The following is a 22279-nucleotide window of genomic DNA, read 5'->3' on the forward strand; positions in this document are numbered from 1 at the left end:
AAAGGAGCTATCAACAAGTAAAGTTTTGTAAAGAATATACAGAAGATTGAAGAAGGAAAAATTATTTCTATCCGTATAATTTTTTATGCTATGCAAATGGAATTTTGTATAAAAAGTAAAACAAATTTCAAAATAATTACATCTTCTGATGCAGATTTTAAGTGTGATAATTGTCATATTGAATACATTAAAAAAAACCCCTCACTACCTTCTGTTTTACCAAAAATACAAGGTAGGAATCAAATATTCTCAGACTGTCCCAAGACAGAAAATAGGGCATATATCATAGAGAAAATAAGTTCCACTAGCTTCTGCTTACTTCTGGAGAGTCTCAGCTTGACAAACCTAATTTAATATTCTCATAAGCAACACTTACCACATAGGTAAGACTGTGCTAATTAAATTTACTGATGATAAATTTAGGAAGAACTATCAGTATAGGGAGAAAGCACAATTTAACACCTAGAAAAAACACCATGATTTAAAGCACTGGAGCAATAAAACAGTCTGAAATTAGAAATTGTAGCTATTTGTTCCTTCTGCATGCTATAGAGTTTCCTGTTTTAAGCTGACATTTTGGGACTTTGAAGCAAAGCCAAAAAAAAATTAAAAATCACAAGTGTGAGCTCTGAATGTGACAGCACCTGTAAATGATAAATGCAGTAATCCAACAGCAGTGGACATTAACAGTAAGGAAGGATTAGTAAAAAATTCTTAATCTTATTTATAAGTGAATTCTTAGTTCATAAAAGGGATTGTATTATGAGGCAGCTTAAAATAGCAGATTAGTGCTGATATATATTCTGAAAACTATTAGTATAGGCTCTGTCCGTAGAGGGATATTCACCCTCTGGATTGAGGGTAGTCAAGCACACAGCATTTGAAATGGAAGTATGAGATACCTGTCACTATGTAAGAACTGAATTGAGGAAGTCACTCAAGTTGTTCTTCTGAAATTAGACACGGGAATAACCAACCGCAGAAACAAGTAAATCATGATTATTAAAGAAGTCCCATATAGAAAAATAGTAAGCAAATAACAAACTTACACAATTTTTTAAAAAAATAAATTTATAACCATACATTGATATTTACTGTTTCACCCTAAATAATGTTTTATTAATTTATTACAGAAAGTATACAGAGCAGAAGCTTGGCAAAACACATAATTTCTTATCTTTAATGAAGAACTTCAAAAATATTTTTAAGTTCCAATTTGGTTATGACTAAACTGTGTATTGAGGCCAAACTAGCTACACATAGCAGGGATCTCTGCATTTCTTTTCCATCTAAAAGTGCTTATACTATTTTTCTATACCTTAGATCGTGCAGTTCCCAGTCCTCTATTCATATCACATGTTCTGTTTGTCTCCCTTCTGACATATTATTGAACATTACTTCCTTCTCTCTCCTTTCTACCCACCATTTCAGAACTCTTTGCATTCTCCTATTTCTTAACTCACCATAACATCTTATGTTATCATGTGAATGCAGCTACCAAGGAATGTGAGCAAGCTGAGCATCAGGCAATGCTCATCTGTTTTAAGCCTTTGTCTATGATCTGGCCAAGAAACAACAGCAAGTGTCAAAAAGATATTTACATTTGCAGTACCAAATATATATATTATGGTTCCAATATTCCTCTTTTACAGTCTTCACGTGGGCTTTTTCCATGCTCAAACTTTATTTCCAAAGGGAATAAAGATGTGCCTACCTCTACCCAGATAATTTCCTGAATTCCTTTAGAATTTCAGGAAGTTGTGTAGTCATAAACAGAAATGCCACTCAGCCAAATTGAAGCTATGAAACATTCACCAGCTCTCCTACTTTTTTTTTTTTCCCCTCCTTTTTTTTGACTAACTGTCCTCAAATTTTCAATTATTTGCCACTGTTTGAGTGATCAATCAGCAGAGGGACAGATCTGCTTATTCAGTTTAGTCGTACCTTCTTGTTTGTCTGTCTCCTACCTCAGTATTTCTCCCAAATCTCTCCTCAGCTGACAGAAAAGTACCCATCGGAAGCACCAACATGTTTTCTGTAGTTGAGTGTTGTTAGGAAGGTGCAAGATTTGGCAACGAATAAATCTTCTGCCATATTCTAAAGTTGCTAAAGTTCTAAACTGTGCAAGCATAGCCAGCAGCTTAGTTTCACATTAAGTACTACCTCTCCTAATTCTTCGCTTCCTGACTAAAAAAAAAAGCAACATAGTAAAAACTTTGTTAAGGGGATCAACAAATTAAAAAAAAAAACAAACCACTTCTCAACCCACCCACAAGCCACAACCACTCTCTACACCTAACACCCTCCAGGAAGACGGGGATATTTTTGCTGCTGTGTTAAGATCAAGGACCTCAATGGGTGCTTAGGCTAGGTGGTCTCTGAGAAAATGCAACACATACACCAAACCATTCTGCCAAAAACCAAAAAGTCATAATGCATTTTACCATAAAGCAAAAAAAAAAAAATCTTAAGAGACCAGGCACTGTCCCAGACACCTGAATCAACATTTTAAGATGCAGGTTCAAACTCCAAATGTTCAAACTCATTCATTGTTCACACTCAAAATTAGAGTAGTTGAACCAAAGTTAAGGACTACAACTTTACCATTAACTGTTTTGTGACAGGGTATTGCTGGACCTCAGATGAAAGCCACTTTTTCAAGCCTGCATATGAAACTCTATTGCCAAACTTCCAGCTTAACATGAAAACAGAAAACATGAAGCAAAAGGTTTTTTCTCCCGTAAGAAGATCTTTCAAATGCTTTCAGGATGTCATTACGAATTTAAGCCGACTCCTATTTCAGCTGCTCTTCCACACACACATGGATTTGAGGTAGCTGATCCAGCATATGTTGCTGCTTGTTTTTCAAGTAAAGAAGCTGCAGCTATGAAAATTTCCTGCTTACATTTGTTTATATTTTTAGGAAAGCACTGGGGAAAAAAGTCCAAACTTAAAGCATCATCTTTACAGAATTTTATTGTTCATGGTGGAGAGTGGTTAAAGAGGTAGACAGGAGAATATGCAAGGTTTTTTGTTTATAAGAGACTGAGCAAAACTGGGTTTATGATCCTTTTTCTCATTGCATCAAATTCTTAATAACTATTTTTCATGCAGAAGTTAAGGAAATTTGAGAACAATTACATAGATGTTACAGATAACATGATGCCTGGGGAAACTTGGTCCTAAATTCAAGCTTCTGAAAAAAGAAAACATAAAACAAGTTCAGAAGTTTATTAGAGAATGAATAGCAGCATTACTCTCGTGAATCCTGCCTCCAGGAATTCTGTCATTCTGTATCAAACTGTATCTACTCCTTTTTTGTGTTACTATAGTTTGCTTCTAGATTTTTCCAGTTAACTATCAGCAATGAAGCAGATGTCTGAACAGGTGGGTTCAGAAAGAGTATTTTTCATTTCTTAGAAAGTCCTTGTGCCTCTCTAATTCTTTGAATCCTGGTTAAGAATGTGATCTAGTAGTTTTGAGGGTCAAATCATGGCGAGTCAACATTAGAAGAGGGCATTCTTATTTTCATTTTAAAGAAGAAAAAATGCCTTTATCTCACCAGGATCAGAGAAGCAGTGTTCAAACAGGATGCTCATGTCAAGCTCAACTTAATTACAGTTTGTTGCTAGCTGCTGAGACCAGTACTGCCTTAGAGAAAGAAAAGGATCCAAATTTGGATTTAATCTGAAACCTCTTCCACATGACTACACTGATGTCTTCTAGCCTTGCAAATCTTATCCTTCTCCACAGATGCTTACTCCATGCACATGTGCACACTCAGGTCTGTAGATTAGCAAGATTAGTCTTTAAACTTCAGTATTAGCAAGGGACATTGAAATTATCTGGTTTGGCAGCTCTCCTCATTGGAGTCTAAAGGAAGGTGATAATAAAAACAACACATCTGCCACTGAAAATTTAGTAGATGCACTTTAAATACATAATAAAATTCATGCAATCATATTTTATTAGATGTATTACCTTTTAACCTTGCTAGTAAATAGCCTAATCTTTTACAGGAGAAATACTGATAACAAAGAAATCTCAAAGAAAGAAAGCAAACAGTTATTAAATGAAATCCAGTGTAAAACTAGAGACATTCCACATAACCTCCTGGTGTTGTAAATTTTAGGTTGTTTGAGAGGAGACTGCATTAACAGTTACATTTGTTACTATTTCAAACTACCTTTTTTAAGGTTAATAATCTCAAATGCTTGCAAAACAAGTGAAAACTTGTACTGAAAATATTTATGTTGGACACTTGTTTCCATTTGTTCATCTTATCTTAGAGTCTAAGAAATTCACAACATATGCACTCCTGCAGCTACAAACAATAACTTAATAGAAATTAACTAAAATGGTTGCATTTAAAAAATGGCAAGTGGACATACATCCATTTCATAGAAAGTATGCTCAGTGAGGAGCATCTGTTTCATGAAAGTAGGACAAAGGCTGAAATGTAAGTACACCCTTTCACATCCAGCATTAACCAGATGACCCACGATGACCTGGGACAACATAACCCTGACTCTATTCAACTAGATGGTAACAGGTCTTCCGTAATTCAGCTGTATTGACACCAACACTTAAATAGTACGTATTTTTGAAGTGACTTTTATTTACAGACATCAAAAATAAACATTTTCAGGACAAGTTTTCACTTTTTACTTCCCGACCACTTAAGCTGTTGTACTTAAGTTCTCTTAAGTTTTGACCACTCTCTCGTCAGAAGATAACTCATTCACGGACACTTAACTTATTAACTCTGAATGCAGAGCAAATCAAATTATGAAAAATATAAAGTTCGTTAAAATATGCATATTCAATAAATGCAGTCTGCACACCGTGTGTTTTTACTTAGATAGCAGAAAAACTACCCAACTCTCTTCAAACTTCTATACATTAATTTATACTGACCACAATGTGTAAACTTCACTTTTGTAAGCTGCCCTACATCTCACTCAAATCTCTGAATTTCAATATGCATTTTTAACATTCTACTCCATCACTTTATATTATGACAAATATTAAAAATAGAAACCAAGTCTAATGTCTATATCTGGTTTAGTACACCGATAGCATGATTTGAGACTAAAATACTTCACTGTAAAGAAAGGGACATGTACTAACAACAAGTTAAATGGTTGTGTTTGCAACCACAAGAGAAAATAAAAGTTTACTGAAGATGAACTACACAAGCCTAATTAGCTCAGCCATAGCCCCATGATGTTTCTAGTTCCCAGATTTGTTTGAAGATCTCTACTTTCAACCTCATAACCTAGATATGCAGTAAGCTGATGAACTTTAACTACTCAGAAATACACTTCATGTGGAGTAAGACAGGCTCAACACAGGAGTTAGTGCAGAATAAAGAACTTCGCTTTACTTAATACTTTGTCTCATGGTATTTTGCGATGAGAAAGCCCCAAAAATGAAAATGTTAAAATGTACTTGCCAGCAGACCTAGCAATAAGACAAAACATTTAAAGGCCCAATAGTCACCATTTAGCCAAGATTTAGATGGAGATATATATATATATATATATATATATATGTATATGTGTGTGTATATATATCACTTTACTTGCACAATACTTTCTTGGGGGGTGAGGGAAGAGGTTTTGATTTGCTGGGATTGTTGGAAAATTTAAAAGCATGCACATGTGCAAACTGCAAAATAGTAGTACTTATTTAACATATCCACTCTGGTATGCTGGTGCTGACAAATAAAGCATAGACAAAATGGTCTTGTTATATGTATGAGGTTTCTATACAGCAGTTACTTAAGATCTACAGTTTATTGACTTGGCAAGTTGAAAAAAAAATGCCAACACTCTTGTGTGAATGAATGACTTTGCACATACTGTGACTGCAAGTTTGAATTTTCAGAAACAGGTATACAACACGCATATGGACTTTACCTACCATTCAAACTGCAATTGCAAAAAATTATAGAGAACATACAAGTAATTCTGTTGCAGTAACAAAATCTTGATTTTATCTGAGCATTGATACCAATGCTTATGTGTTTCACAATGAAACTAAACAGACTTGCAAATAACACAGTCCCCTGCAGATGAAAAGAGACAATCATCCTTGATTCAGTTTAGATAACGGGTTTCATGACAGAAGAGCTGGACTTTAGAATTTTACTTTTTTTTCAAGTGTTGCCAGCAAAGTTTGATACACACTTAAAATTCTTCAAGGGTGGGGGGAGGATGTGGGGTGGCTGGCAAACAAACCCCAACAACTTGTTTCCTGGATATTGGGAATACTAACATACAGTCAACTAAATAGCTGTATTAGGTTCATCAAATAACATTCAATAATTCCTTCATCTTCTTGATTATTTATTTTCAGTTTTAGTATAGACAGATATAACAAACACAATTCTGTGTCTACCTTATAATTTCCATTTAATTCACCTATGTTTGCAATGTTATGTACAGACAGAGGTTTTAAAGAGGACTTAATCATGACAAACACTATGAAACAACTCTCAAAAACATTTGTTTCATTTTCATAATCCTGTATAGCCTTAAAAGCTCAATTTAATTAGAACTGGTGAACCATGGTTTAAAAAGTTAAAAAAGGTTCTGAGATACCGTTATCAGGGAAAAGAAGGGAAAAGTACTCAGTTTACTCTAAATATTAAATATTTCCTTTAAATTATGTATTTTGAAGAGAGATTTCAGGGTTTTTCCCCCCTTGAGTTTAACAACAAGTTTAAATTCTCTACACACATCAAGTTTGTTTTAATCTGAACTCTGAAGTATGAGTTGTCTACTGAATTATACTGAAGAGTTTTGTTTTAACAATGTTTGAGAGTAAACAGTTACTGCAACTGTGGCAACTGAAAAACTATGGAAGAAAAGTAAAAGTCTTTGTAAATATCAAAAGAAAGTATCTAACAACGTAAAAGTGGTTGCAGCCAGACCAAAAACAGAGATACTATTATGAAAAATAAGGTAATTCCCTACAGTACCCTTCTCGCAACCTGAATCTCTTCCCTAGGTACAATGGAAGGTAAGCTGTTACTGGTTGTAACTGGTTTTAAATGGTTTTTTACCAAATCAGATATTGTTTAGTGTTATCTCCATTATTGTTACCCAAATCCAAACAAGGCAAGAAAAAAAAAAATTTCCAAAAAACTACTTTGTCTTATGTCCAAGATAAGAAAACCCTGGGTTGAAGTTCAGATGAGAGTTGGTACCTCATGTTTTGGCCCAAGACAGATGATAATTTCATTTATTCAGACTTTGTCTTCTTCAACTGATTTAATATGTTGAAAATATAAAAACTTATTTTAGCACACTGACATAAGAACAAAAAACCCTAAAAACCAAGACAATGCAGAGATAAAAGAGCAGATTAAAAGGGAATAAAAATTGAAAATGGAATACAAAGCATAAGAGAACTTGGAAATCAAAGAATGTTGGAAGAAAAATATTCTCTCATAAATAAAAATGTAAAATATTTTATGGTTGCTTTACGTTGCGGTATCTTCTCAGATTAGAAGAGTAACCTTATATATGGTGTTATCTTCCACTTCATGTATAAATTATTCATTGAAATGTAAGCTAAGGGGAAAAAACACGGTGCTAATCTCAATAATTTCAAACAGAACAGTTAACTAAAACTCAGTATCTATTTCAGATCTCTCCCCATACTGATAATATTCAGGGGGGAGGAAACAAAAACAAAAAACAATCTAGAGTTATTTTAATGTACTCAGAAAGCAAATCCAAGCTTTACTGATGCTTTTGGCACCATTGTGTTTCCCAGAATCTACACAGAACAGGTAATAAAAATTTAGCTTTTTTTTTTCTTACTTGCTCTGTTTTGAAATAACAACAACAACCCTCTCTCTTCTTCAGATCTGAGGATCAACTAACATCCATTTTCTAAAAAAATATTTTGGAATGTTTTAGAAATCACAAGACATTTCCAGTGCAACTGGTTTAAATTAGATTCTTAAACAGCATCTGCAACTTGGAAAAATCTCTCAGTAAAACACTAGTAGCTCTAACACCTCACTCCTTCACATGTTCATACTTAGCCATTTAGAAAGGAGTGGGCTGGTGCAGAAAGACTTAGAAACAGTCCTTCATTTCTGTATTGACAGTCCAGATCCATCTAGAACACACTATACAAACTGTTAATTTTATTTGTTTTCAATCAGAAGAATTGAATAAAAGTAACTACTTCAAATACATTCTCTCTCTCTCTTTAAGGCCAAATACTTCTTTAAGAGGACACTTGATTCAGGGGTCCATCACTTTCCTGAAAAAGAAGGTATTACTGCAAATTGCAAACTTCAAATATTCATGAGTTGTGCTAATCTACAAGCCAAACTACAGGTTGTGGGAGAAAGCAGAAACTTAAGGTAGCTAGTTTAATAATTTTAAATTTATAGTATGCATTCAGAAATCTTCTTTGCACTTGTACTCAATTATGGTTAGCAACACAATCTATTAATGCACCACTTTTAAAAGTAAGTAGTCTGCTAACCCACGCAAATTAAGCCATTATCTCTGATATACAATTCTGGAACAAGTAAATGCTAAGCACTGAATTAACTATGGCAGTGAGTTTTTATTTATTTATTTTAATGGTACATACCAAAAAACTTTGTACAAAGTCTATTAACACATACAGTATACTACTCAAACATGGCTTCTGCTTCAGTGCCAAGAATACCTGAATGTCAAGAATCAAAAGGGACTTTTAAAAGTATTTCTTTGCGAATTAAAGCTGCTTTGGGTTTCTTTCCAGTTTCCAAAAATAAATCAACACACCTTTTGGTACTTTCCAAACACTGGAACAACAGTAACTACAGTTGTGACATTGAAATCTTAAAAAAAAAAAATCAACATAAAGAGAACTACTGCTTTTAACCCTTGTAGATATTAATTTGTAATATTATGAGTATTATTTGTATATTTTACAAATTCTCTAATCAGAGTCAAGTAAAAGCTTTTTATGCTTACTCATGGACAATCAAAAAGTATAAACCAAACTTTCTGCTTTGGATTCCTCTCTATATTGCAGTGCTTTAGAAGGAATAGGGAAGAGAAACTGCAAGAAAAAGTGGTTTTGCACTCCCCCATTTGTGACTATTAACAGATTATTTTTTAAGTATGTAATTACTTAAGGCAAACACATTCATAAGTCTGACCTAGCTAGAGCACATTTTCATCACTTTTTCAGTACAGAAGTACATTTTTCCTAATTTCTTTATCTTCCATCTGTTCTTTCAGCATTCCTGTTCAAGCAGTGGTCAAGGACAGGCATTCTCTACTAAAGTGCTACATAGTGAAGATGGATTCTAATTAGACATTTATTATTCTGCTGCAACAGTGAACACAACAAATCTCTCTAGATCCCAGGCAGTTCATTATAGTCTAGCTTCACTATTTCCTATTACAGCATTAATGGCATTGAGACAAGACAGCGATTAAAACTATTTTTTGCAAATGGAAAAAAAATAAACAAACTGCTTTTCTTGCTTAATTACTTGTGATTTATATACTGCTACTACACAGTTACAACAAATTTCTTCCAGATATTATTGATGATCTCATTGTGCTGTTAGCAAATTAGTCCCAAAATGTTTAAGAAACCAACAATGGAAAAGGATTCAAAGGTTCACGCATCTAATCATGCTAAACTGATCTGACCAAATAATCCTGAATGTACAGCCAAGTAAAGAGTAAAAAGATTATTAGAATTCACTTTGAAGTCACTGAAGCTAAAAATAAGAGAAAGTATATCACCATGCTGAATAAAACTAGACCATTTGTTGGATGCAAAAGTTCTACATAAAACAGAAAGTGTGGTATTGTGCAGTTATTAACTCTCAAAGTAGCATTCTCAGTGAAATCAGAAACAGCAACTTCCTCAAAGATTTAAGAGAGTTTAATGCATTCTTGAAAAATAGTAGCTTGGTGTTCTCAGTCCATACTTAAGAATTCAGCTGAGCTACAAAGATGAAAGAACAGCACCACCTAGTTCTCTATTTAAAAGTTTTCAAATATTATCATCCATTGATTTATTTTTGTAATCTATCTTCACATATGCATGTGTGTTCTGCAATGAAATCTGTCACATTTCCACAGTAAACAATACTAACTACTCAGGAGTTAAAGCATCTGATGCAGAGACTTTACAAGTGTACTCTGCAAATCAGAAAAAAGCTTACATATGCAAGAATGCTAGAGAGTTGTAATAATAGAAATATTCTATTTCTATTCTGAAGCACCATAAACACTGAATGGATTGCTCATCTGTCCCTAGTATTACTTACGGGACCATTTCTCTAATTTAACCGAAATACTGTATTTGTATTTATTCCCCCATACAGTAATCTGACACTTTAGAGTATGTGCATATGTCCCAGATGCAAAACATGTATTAATGATACAGACATCACAAAAGCCTCAGCAATGTTTTTAAAAATCTAATTATAGCTCATGCACGTTGTTTCCTATTTACTTTTCTATTCCAGATAGTAGAAACCTTCCATTAATGGGGTAGATGTTTTAGTTGTTAGTGGGACTGAAAGTTTTTATGTCAAGAATTTCCCTGCTAGAGAATAATAGATGTGTATCTGAACAATCCAGAAGTTTACCATGATACAACAGTAGCAGCTAAGAAGCTACTTTCTCCTACCATACGGACATCTTCACCAAGTTTTACCAGTGTAGCTGCCTGAATTTCAATTTGATAAGCACATAGCTACACATGCAGAATAGTCTATTCTTCTAGACATGGTAGATTTTCTAAGATCTCACATCAACAGGACATAATATTAGTGGAACTTTATTTCTGAAGACATCTTCTGTTTTGACATCAGTATTCACCAGTCAAGTCTGATTTCTTATACTAATATACATTGCACTAGATATTTTCTGTAAGGCTCTTAATTGAAGTGAAGCACAAGTGACATTGATATTGTGACTATTTTGGATAGTACTGCATTTTACATTGTGATGGCATGCCTTGTAACATTATAGAGAAAATGGGAGTTAACTGCACCTACAAAACATTTTAGCTGCATTTGAACAAAATGTTCAAATCAACTTATTGATTTATCTAACTTCGACCAAGGAAAATGAAATGCAACAACACTGAAATGATCTCATGTAGCACATTTGCATCCATCTGCTTAAGTTCATTTAAATTGCTGTTTTTCATATGGTAGCTTTTAAATTATTTCCAGCTCTCATATTTGACCCTTCCTACTATGCTGTACTGATGCAAAAAAATCAGGCTCTTAATGGACAAGAGAGACTAGAGCCTTATGATTACCTCACTAAAAAGTTTCTGTAACTGGTAACCCTGGCAGGAGTCAGGCTCTAGTGCCAGCGACCAACTGATTCACCCTGGGTCCCCTCCTCACTTCTGTCAGTGCACATTTGAGGAAGGTAGAGAGAAGTAGGGGAAAGAAAAGAAAGCAGTAATAATTAAAAAAAAAAAAAAAAGAAAAAAAAATCTAAGCTTCCTGTCATATCCCTCCCAGGTATTTTCTCCTCCAAGATAGAGAGAATACGTCCTCTCATAGCTTCCACACAATGCACTTGCCCTAACACCTTCACTTGCTGCATTTCATTTCCTGCAGAAACGAACAGGTGGAGAGTCATAGCAGGAGAAAGATGAAAATGTACACTGTATTCTGTGAGCCCGAAGTCTTAGTGTTTTGTTCCAGCCTAAATTTCATATGCCTTAGTCTTTCACAGCATCTGGAAGGGATGTTTTATTCCTAGAGAAAATAAGCTGACCCATTCCCTGTTCCTCATCTGTCTACCTACCTATGTATATCATCCATGAAGGCCACTTAGGTGTTGGCATGGCATAGCTCACTTGCTGAAGAGTTGACGCATTAATGTAAACAGATTATACAGAATCCAAATGTGATACCTTTATCCTCACATTCTTAAGAAGGAAATTCCCTTCATTTATACAGAGTAGGGCTATTGCTGTTTTGCCACTTCAAGTCTTGGAACAGCAAACAGAAGAAACAAAGTTTGGTTTTCTTGACAGGTATCCCAAGCACAGAAGGCCTCCAGGGAGACTACTCCCCTTTTATCTGTGACCAGCTAGTCACTTAGTTTGAATTTTTTTTCTGAAGGTATTTCCTTTCTGGAAGAGTTTTTAATGACCAATTAAAAGAAAAGAGCCTATGATATTAACAATTAATTAAACAGCAAATTTTTTTTGTTCACTTTAAATGATATAAACTACTGGATTGTTTCCCTGTTGGGATTTACAGCATATTTCAGTTTGCAATAGGCATAATCTAATTAAATGTATCTGTACTTCCAAATCCTTCAATACAGATGTCACAGTAAATGAAGAATTCACCCCTTATAGAACATGTTCAACCCCCTTCTTTATCCAGATTTCTTGTTATTCCATTTTGCATCAGATTAGGAAAAAAAAAAAAGTGGGTTTGTAGAAAAGCAAGTGATACTTTTGTTCTAACAGACAAAAGCAAATATGTACAAAATCCGAAATAATTCACCACAAAATCCAAAGATAGTTTGGGAAATTCTACAATCATGGTATTTTAAAATACAAACGCACACCCCCCAAGTATTGCTTATACAAAATATATAAAAGCCTAGTCACTTAAAAAAAAAAATCTTATATTCCAAGCTATTTTGAAATTACATTAATCTTGTGTGTTAAACATATGTGAACATCCCATAAATAAGTCTATAAAACATTGAGGTTTTCATCTACCATAAATAAAAACCAAATGGCCCATATATTTCTAGACATGCCTTCCCCACTACGTCCAAAATTCACCATTCAGAAGACAGCAAAGCAGCAATGATTTATAATTTGCAAAACAAAGATGACTTAGGAAGCAGAAAACATTTTAATTTTAGTCTGATCCAATTCTAAAATTCAAGCTTACTTTGTGGGGACAATACTAAAATTGTAAGCTTTGAACCATTCTTTAAAGAGTGAATGAGACTTACTCAGTCTAAGAATGGCATACATTTTGCATTTTACATACCAAAAAGCAGCATTAGCAGCAGTTTGTAACCCACAAACTTTACGTTTAGTGAGGAGACATGTGCCAAATACTTGACGATAAAATTGCAAATAAGGTAAAGAGAATGTTCTGAAGAAGGTACGCAAACTATTAAAGTGCTAGCCCATACCTAACTCACACACTACTTGCGTTCAAATACACATACATCACCTCAATTATGTTTACATAAGCAGTAGTCAAGATATATCCTAAGACTGTAACATGCTAGATTCAGGACTCCAGCCTTTAGAGGAAGCCTTTACATGAAGTTAATTCACTGCTAATCATCTTTATACCAAAAGATGACACACACTCTCTTTTAATACGCGATGTCCCAGCAATTGTCAGACTTGGTATGTAAGTCCTGAAAAGCTCCATGTTAGATGTTGCTAACTTTGCTACAATTGGGTTTAATTTAAAATTGAAAGGATTCCCTTCTGATTGTACAGATATCATTTTTCATTAACGAAAATGACCCTTAAACAAGATGGTACTTATAGCTTCCTCCATATTAGTCCAAATCTCACCTATTTTTCATAGTATTACAAGGCCTCACTATACAAGCCTAGAGACATTACTAGAAATCTGCAAGTGCAATGGGAAAGTTAAAAAATGGTAAAGTTAAGAGGAAGCTATCTAATGAACAAGATATTTCACATGTCACTTAAACTCATGAAAAATTGCAGTGTTAGTTTAAGGTTTCCCCAAACAACAGAAAATAAGTTCTCTCATTTTTACTACCATTATTTTAGATGTTAACGAATTCATGTAAAGAATACTGCAATATACCATTTTATGACTTGTCACTGATTTGAGATACTCTGTTAATCCTTGATTACTAATCAATATAGTGAGTAATAGCTCAGGTCACTGCATTTATTATCCAATTTGAACACAGGTGTGGTTTGGCATTTCTGTGTATTTGAATATATAAAAAATTTCCTCCAGTTGATGACCTTGAGTGTGAACAAGAGTTTTCAGACATCAAATAAAGTTTTACTTTTTCTGTATAAACTGTGCAAACCACTGGAGACTTCTTCACTCTTCTTCAATTTACATCCATCAATGTATCACAATGAAGGACCAACAAGCATATCAAGATTTAAACTTCATATATAAAAAACATGTTAACACTCAGGGAAGAAGACAAAAAAGCCTTTGAAAGGGATAAATATAAAATGAGCTTGACTAGAACATATTTTGTACAATCTTTTAATTAACAGTAATTGCTTCTGCTTCAACTACTACAGCTTTTTCCCTCGTTAGGGACTAACCAGAACAGCCTTCCTGCCTTATAGCATAGCAGGAATAAAAGCAGGTCAAGTTACGCTGTTAATCCAGCAGATGTAGGTCAGTTTGGGATAAATATCGGAACAAATGGAAAATACCAGAGTGCCTACTACATCTGCTGCTGTGAAGTAATTTGGCCTTATTCTCTTCAGAGCCGTCAGTCAGTTGCACTTATAAAGTTTCCAGTGCTGAAATTTGAAAAGTCCGGGTTTTAAGCACAGCTGTGCTAGCCTGTTCAGCTTCTGCCGGTGATAATACTCAGAAAGTGTAATTGTATTTTCATATGTGGCCAGAAATGACTTTTGAATGTAACAGCATACTTAGGTTACTTTAGCTAAGATTTGGCAGTTGAATTACTACCATTAGAATCATTGTTTGATTGTGGTATATAATAAGTTTAAAATATAATCAGAATATTTTTACCTCTAACATAAGAAAAGTCTCTCTCACACTATCCTTCCCATCCAACAAAGACAGACAGTCAGCAAACTGTTTACAGAAATATGAGGACAGAGGTAATATCAAAGCTATGCAGACGACGACTACACCGTATATATGATGATATATATAATGATATACGCTGCTTTACAAATAACCGAAACAAGCCTTGCCAGCTCCATTCACAGAACAAAGAACAAGCTAGAGAGAAGTTCAGTAATGTATTTCTACATGAACAAAACTTACACAGAGAAGAGCTTTGGGGATTCAGACTGAGAAACACAGACTATAATAGTTTTTCTGAAACTGAAGAACAGATGTCTATGGACAGTTCATATTCTTTAACCGCTATGTATGAAAAAAGGAGAATCCTAAATTGAGTATTAAAAAATGAAAAAAGTCAAATTTATGAATTTAATGTAAAACTATACTAAAAGTGATTTGCTACTACTTAAAATGTGAAAGCTATAAAGCATTCACACTCTCCAAGAGCCATTTGATTATACAAGAAAGCAGTAAATACAATTCAATTCATGCTTAGGAAGAAATCTTTCCTTCAAAAATCCCAAACCTGTCAGACAGCAAACGCACTCCTGTATGAGGCTTACATAGGTCCCAAGATGTCTATTTTGCAAATAAAAGGATGGCAAAGGATGCAAGTATGATTTTATTTTTCATATTTACAGATGATAGAGAAAGGAGATAAAATGACAGATAGGCAGACATTGCTAAAGGATGAAACAGGGAGTCTTCCAGCCCATCTACAACAAAACTATCTACCTACATTCTTCAATAAATCCTTTTTGCCTGTTCCAAGTTCTCCACGTTAGAAAGTCCAACATACAAAACATCAGTATTAAAAGAACGCACTGGAAGATGCAATCCACAGCCTCCAGTATTAGCACTCTGTTTTGTCACTGAAATAATGTTCTCTGCTTCTTCCTCTCCCCCCTTAAAATGCGATGACGATAGTGTCCCATGTATTGACATTTAAAGTACCCATCCTGAGCTTAATATGCATTAACATAAGAGAAATTGTGAATGTTCGGACTGTCTTTACTTTTCATTTATAAAATGAAGGGAAAAGATCCTGAAATAGGATCATAGAAAAAACAAAACCAAACACACAGACAAAACCCCACAACATTAAGAACCCTTGCAAAGACACCCACATTCATTTTCGAAAATATTCAATTGTTTTCAAAATGTTCTCATTATGTAGAAAGATAAGTTGTTCAAAGGCAGATTCCTGAGAGAAATCATGATTTTACAAGATAGTCCTTCCCACTAGAATTTGATATTTGCCCTTCTTCCTTTCAAACATACCTTCTTGGGAAGAAGAGATATGTTCATGAAGATCATACTTAATATTGATGCAATCCTAGAGGAGACACGTATTAAACTATGTCTAATAGTTTTACCATTCTACATTTGTTTTGGAATGTGTATTTTTAGAAGCATGTCAGTGGTATTCTCTTTAGAGAAGATCCTCCATTGTTTTGAGAGTGTCTAACAGAATTAGCCTGCCGTTAGATTCATGTTTTAAAACAAAACTGATGTATTCATTCTCTCTCTCAGAGAAGGCATTAAGAGGACAATGACAGCATCTTCTACTTCTGCTTTTTAAATATTAGATGAAAAGGGAATCATCTTTCAAACAGTCAACCACACTCTGATTATACTGCTATTCTCTTGGCAACTACCCCATGTCCATGTTGTGACTATACATACAGTTGTTATCAGTTACTTAATCACCACTTGAGATGCATAAGCAAAAAAACCCCTCAAAACCCAATCCTGACTTTACTTAGCAATATTAAAAGATTAATTCTTTGGTGGAAAGTGTAAGGGTAATCACATTCAACACATTTTGTCAAAAATAGGATCAGGCCAGAACTACGAGAACTAAGGCTTCTGTAATAAAAAAACTATGGCTAAAGACATTTATAGCACATTATAATGGACTTGCAACTGACAATTAAGTAAATTTAAAAGCAGAGGGAGATTCACTGTTTTCCATTCCTGAAATTAAAAAAAAAAAAAAATTAAAAAGAAGTAACAAGAAAGTAAACAAGAAAAATTTATTTGTTTCAGCAGAGGTGCTTCTCTTGATTAACATTTCCATGGAATTACATCTTCAGTGAGAAACTGCAAAACTGTCTCCTGTTGAACCGACGATAGAAAACTTGATAAGTGAGTGATGTCTATTCAAGTATTCCTTGGGGAAGTGTTGTGAGGTCATCAATGGGAATTTGGATTGTTTAGTTACTTCGTGTTCTATAACTGCATGTGAACTTCTGTATTATATCAATATAAATACATTAAGAAATTAAGCAAAAGAATTAATAAAATATGAACCTGAGAACTAAGCAGCTAATAAGACTACCAAGCCTTGGTTAGATTGACAGAAGCCATAGAAAGACTGCCACCATGAAGTGGAGTGATACACTTTGTTTCAAATTGTGTGTAAAATATTCCAAATAAAAGTTGTACCAAAACTATTCTGCTACAGTCTTCTATTCTGTAATTGTCTACACCCTCACAGAACTTGCAGAACTACAACATGCTTCTGACTTGCCATACACTGTACTAGCGTAACAACACTTAGCCGTCAAGACAATCCCTATGCATACAGCACTGGGTTGCCAAAAGCCTGCTAACAAAAATCCTACTGAAAATTCAAAATAATCTAGATATACAAGATATTGAATAACATATAACAACTTCATCTTAAATCAGCTTACACGATCTGAGAAGTATCCATTTGCATATTTGCTCTTTTTTTTAATTAATATGTAATTCTGCTTGTAATAGATCTGGACTTATGGAAAAAAAAAAAAGAAAAAAAAAAAAAAGAGTCCCACCCGTAAGCAATTATCTGTCTTCACCGATTTGCTGCATCAGTGATCATAGTTTCAGACAGACAAATTAAAGTGTCCCTACATTATTTTCATTAGGAGACAGGTTGCAAGCATTTGAAGTGTCTGAAGAAACCACGTTGAGAAGATTTGCCTGGTGTTGGCAGAAAACCGAAACTAGATCATTTGCTACCACATACAGCACTACCCCATGTCTTCTCCAAAGCAGAGCACATTAAGGCATTAGATGCCATTTGCATTATCACACAGCAGGGGGCTACAGCAGCTACAATGCTGGGATAATCTTAACCCGTATCGGTATACTTTGAATCCAACAAAACTATTTCTAATATTACAGTTTCTCACGTGATACCTCTTTGCAATAAAGAGCTTCCTTCTCAGGTTGCATAAAAAGAGCTCAGATGATGTCCTTGAGTTATTCTAAATACATGCTGTCCTCCAACTGTTAAATTTTGTCTAAGGCAGGCTAAAATCATGAAATGGAAAAAACAATCAGAATGAAACAAAAATGTAAGGCTGACTGTAAACATGTGTAACAGTTTAACCCCTTGGGACACTGCTTAAGTGCTCCAGAATCATTACAGTGCACAAGCTAAGAACAACAGCAGCCAGAGATCCTACTATTTTCACAGCAAACGCTGGAGAGGGCAGAGCAGACTATTATCATACCCGAACTCAGCTGACAAACCGCTTCTCAGCTCAACATGTTATTACTCCCTCTTCCACCTCCATCGCTCCCCTTTCACAGCAAGCAGTTGACACTGGGCTCTTTTACTTCTTGTTTGCCTCCTTTCCGAAGGGACTGCTTGCTGTTAATGCTATTCCACACACAAGCTGAGAAGCATTATTCTATGTCCTCTTCCCTCAGCTGATGCTCCATCAATACTCAGGACAGATTCCTTAAGCAAGTCTCTCCACAGATCATGCCAGAAAGGCACACTTCCATACAGGGCACATGTCAGCTTGACTCTGCCACTTGTTTTTAAACTTAATTAGCTTTGGTTTCACTAACAGGAACAATCCGTAGTTACAATCCAGAAGTGTTTTGAGTCCTCAGAATAAAGATCTTAATGACGTACAGAGCTGACAAAAAACCCACGTATCCCATGGCCCACGGAGAGAGAAACTGAGGGAAGCTAACAAATCCATTGAGCTGCTTCACAACACGGTTTGGGAAGCAAAGCAAGCCGAAACGGAAAACTACTTTTAAATGCAGGTATAAAGCTGCCGACAAGAAATATGTCTAATATGGTAACTGTGCCTGCTAGTTGTGTCAAAACAAGTGCCATAAACTGAGAAAACAATGTTAATGAAGCAGCACTAAAAGGTGGACCAAAAGAACATGATATTCTCTTAGATACAGTCACTACTCAGGACAGTCTTCTAGAAAATATTTACTCATTTTCTTCTCCATTCTCCTTTACCTTAGGAGAAAAGAATAGTAGACATTATTTCTTCTAACTGCTGTCCAAGGGTTAGATGTTCTTCATGTCCTACCCCCTCTTTTCTGTTTTTTAACTAGTGCCCAGCAAAAGTGCCTCCTGAAACAGCACTCTGCTGAAGCACGGTATACAGAGTACCTAAGTATTTTTGATTGAAGTTTTAATCAGTAACTGTAAAAATAATTGTGTGAGAAACTGGAAAGAGGGAGATGCTTTATACACACGGAGAGCAAGCTGGGCAGTGTGTGAAGCATCGCTTTTCCCCATCTGCAAGGACAGGCCCAATCTGGTTTTTTTTTGAAACACAGTTACAGTCGGATTTGTATTACACCGCTTTTCTTGCAACATGTTTTTTACCTGATGCAGTTCACAGAATTACATTTTGCCTGGGAACACTCCCTAAACTGCTGTGAAAGACATCGCTGTTTTTAATCACTGGTTTACTCTCAAAACTGCGAAGCACTGAATGCAGCTGATTGCATCTTCGGAAAGATCAAATCCTCCTCCTTCAGCAGCAGCCCCCATTTTACTGGTGACAGAAAGTCAGTCCAGACGCTTCCCCCCCACCCCCCACCCCCTCCTTTGCAGGGCAATGAATTGACAATTCACAGGGAAATGTAAAAGGGAGAGAGGAACCAACCCCCAGGTGCAGCCCGCCACACATGCCCCAATAAATAATCTTGTATAGCACCAACACAGCAGCTCCTTGTGCAGTGACGTACCGGGCAACTCATAAACATTGGTAAAGAATACAAATAATCTGCCCGACGAAACTGTCCCTTGCAGTTGCCAAGCGCACCGGCCCCCCCGCCGCTTCCCTTCATTCTCGTCTCCACGGCCGGTAACTTCCCCGGGCGGTGGGGCGGGGGCACTCGGCGCCTTCTGGACCGGGGGGACTGGGGGGACGGGGAGGTGCGAGGCTCAGGCGTTTGGGGCACCCGGGCGGCTGCCTCCGCTCCCGCGACGGGCTGCCAGCCGCTACTCCCCCCGGAGATCGCCCGACCCATGACGCAGCCGAGGGAAACGCGAAATATATTAAACTTGACGCGAAATGGCACGACGGAGGCGAGAGAATAAAAAGAGGAAAAAAAAAAAATTCTTACAAGGTCACTTAGTTTAATCGTCTCTTCGCTTCTCCCTCGCACACCGAAATGCCCCGCACGCCGAGCGAGGGCAGGGCAGGGAGGCAGGAGGGGAGAGCCGCCCCGCCGCCGGGCCCGCCTGACCCCTCCGCCCGCCGGGCCGCCGCCCGCCCCGACCCGCGCGACCGGGCCCCACGGGGCGGCGGGGGAAGGGGGTGCCGGGGGCACCGCGCCGCCATCCCGCCGCTGAAGGGCCAAACTCCGGGCGACAGCGCAGCGCCGCGGGCCCGGATGGCGGCTCCCCCCGCCCCCCAGCCTCCGCCACCACCGGGCGGGAGAGGTTGCGGGGGGGGGGCGGAGATCTCCCGCGGGCAGACGCGGCGGTCAGCGGCACCCTCGGAGCGTGCCGCGGGCTTCCCCGCCGCGGCCGCCACTACGTTTGACTTGGACGGATAACGATGGGGGGGTGGGGGGGGTGGCGGTGCGGAGGAGGGAGAGGGGAGGAATGCATCCAGCCTGGAAACTAGCAGCAGGATGAGCCGCCTGGAGCAGGGTGCTGAAGGGATCCGCTGCCGAACCCCCGGCTCATCCGATTACCCTACCGATAGATTTTATACCTCACCTACCGACACGCATTCTCGGCGGCGGCGCGGCCGAGGCACGGACCCCCCCGCCCGTCGCTCCCCCCCGCCCCGGTCTCCCCGCCGGGGAGGCACGGCTGGAGCCCGCACGTTTCCCCGGGATGTTGTTGCAGCGCACACGCCGCTGCTGCGGCTGCACTCGCACTTTCGGGGGCACGTTTGCGGCGGGCGAGCGGGGAGGTGACGGGGAGTTGAAGGGGCGGCTGCGGGGGGTGGCGAGCGACTGGCGGCGGCTGGGGAGGGAGAAGCGCGGAGGGCGAACGCGGGCGGGAAGAGGCTGACGGGGGAAGGGCAGGAAGGGTTAACAGCCGTGCGGCGCTTTAGCGCTGGAGAGCGCTACCCGAGCGGGAGGCTGGGGGCGCCCGGCGAGGAGAGGGCGGCGGGGAGCGGGGGGAGCCGATGGAGGGGCGAGAGAGGGAGGGAGCAGGTCAGGAGCGGGGCGGCGGGGGGGAAGGGCGACGGCGGGCGGCGGGGCCTGGGGTGCCCCGGGCCGCGGCGCTGCCCCCCGGGGTCCCTCCCTCCCTCGCTCGCCCCCCCCTCCCCGCGCGGGGCAGGGGTGGGGAGGAGGCGGTACCTTGTACGAGGATCCCGCAGAGGCTGTAGAAGCGCAGGAGTGCGCCGGGCTGCAGCCGCATCCTGGGGGCTCCCCTCGGGCTGGGTGGGCGCCAGGCACGCAGGTCCGCAGCCTCCCGCCGCTCCGCTCTCCGGGCGCTTCCTTCCCCCCGCAGGAGCCGCCGCCGCCGCCGCCGCCTCCGCCGCAGTGTCTCCCTCGCTGTATCCAGTGGGGTGAGGAGGAGGAGGAGGAGGAGGAGGAGGAGGAGGAGGACCAGGGTCGCGGGGGTGGATTGGGGAGGGAGGAGGAGGACAAGGAGCGGGGAGCGGCTCTCTCCGCTGGCTCCGGCGCTGCTGGGCAGGTTCAGGTTCCCCCCGCGGAGTGGTGTCGGGTGCCCCCGCTGGCTCCCCTTGCCCCTGTCCTGTGTGTCCGTTCCGTCCGTCCCGTCCCGTCCCGTCCCGTGCCGTGCCGCGGGCGGGGGGGCTACGCTGGCGCCGCGGCGGGCCGGGGAGGCAGCGGCTCCGCTCCGCTCCCAGCCGCTTCCCGGCTCGAGACACAAGGGCAATCTCCGCTTGCGAGGCTCCCCTGGCCTGGCTCCGCCCCCGCCGATCGCCCCGCCCCTTTCTGCCGGCAGCCACGCCCCTTTCCGCGCCCCTCGCACCACACCCCGGCCCTCCCTGCGCCTTGGGCACGCCCCTGCCACCGCCTTGGCCACGCCTTCGACGGCACGGCACGCCCCTCGGCTCCCGCACCGCCCCTTCAGGTGGGGCTGTGACTGGCAGCGGGGGTTGTCCAATGGAAGGCCGCGGGCTTCGGCCGGACTGCCAATGAGGCGGCGACGGAGGAGGTGCGAGACGCCAGGTTACAAAACAAACGGGCGTTTCTCAGAGTCCTCAGCCGCGAGCGAGGTGC

General features: G+C 39.2%; 1 protein-coding gene across 3 annotated transcripts in view; it reads right to left on the reverse strand.

Annotated features, from left to right (window-relative positions):
* Positions 1 to 21805, reverse strand: part of CADM2 (cell adhesion molecule 2) — a 697075-nt gene extending 675270 nt beyond the window's left edge. For all 3 annotated transcript variants that reach the window (XM_074901140.1, XM_074901148.1, XM_074901138.1), the window contains exon 1: positions 21389 to 21805. In XM_074901140.1, the coding sequence (XP_074757241.1) occupies positions 21389 to 21449 (61 nt within the window). In that variant the 5' untranslated portion in view covers positions 21450 to 21805. The remainder of the gene's footprint in view (positions 1 to 21388) is intronic.
* Positions 21806 to 22279: the final 474 nt, after the last annotated feature.

This window comes from Athene noctua, chromosome 1 (assembly GCF_965140245.1).
Source record: "Athene noctua chromosome 1, bAthNoc1.hap1.1, whole genome shotgun sequence".
Lineage (NCBI taxonomy): Eukaryota > Metazoa > Chordata > Aves > Strigiformes > Strigidae > Athene > Athene noctua.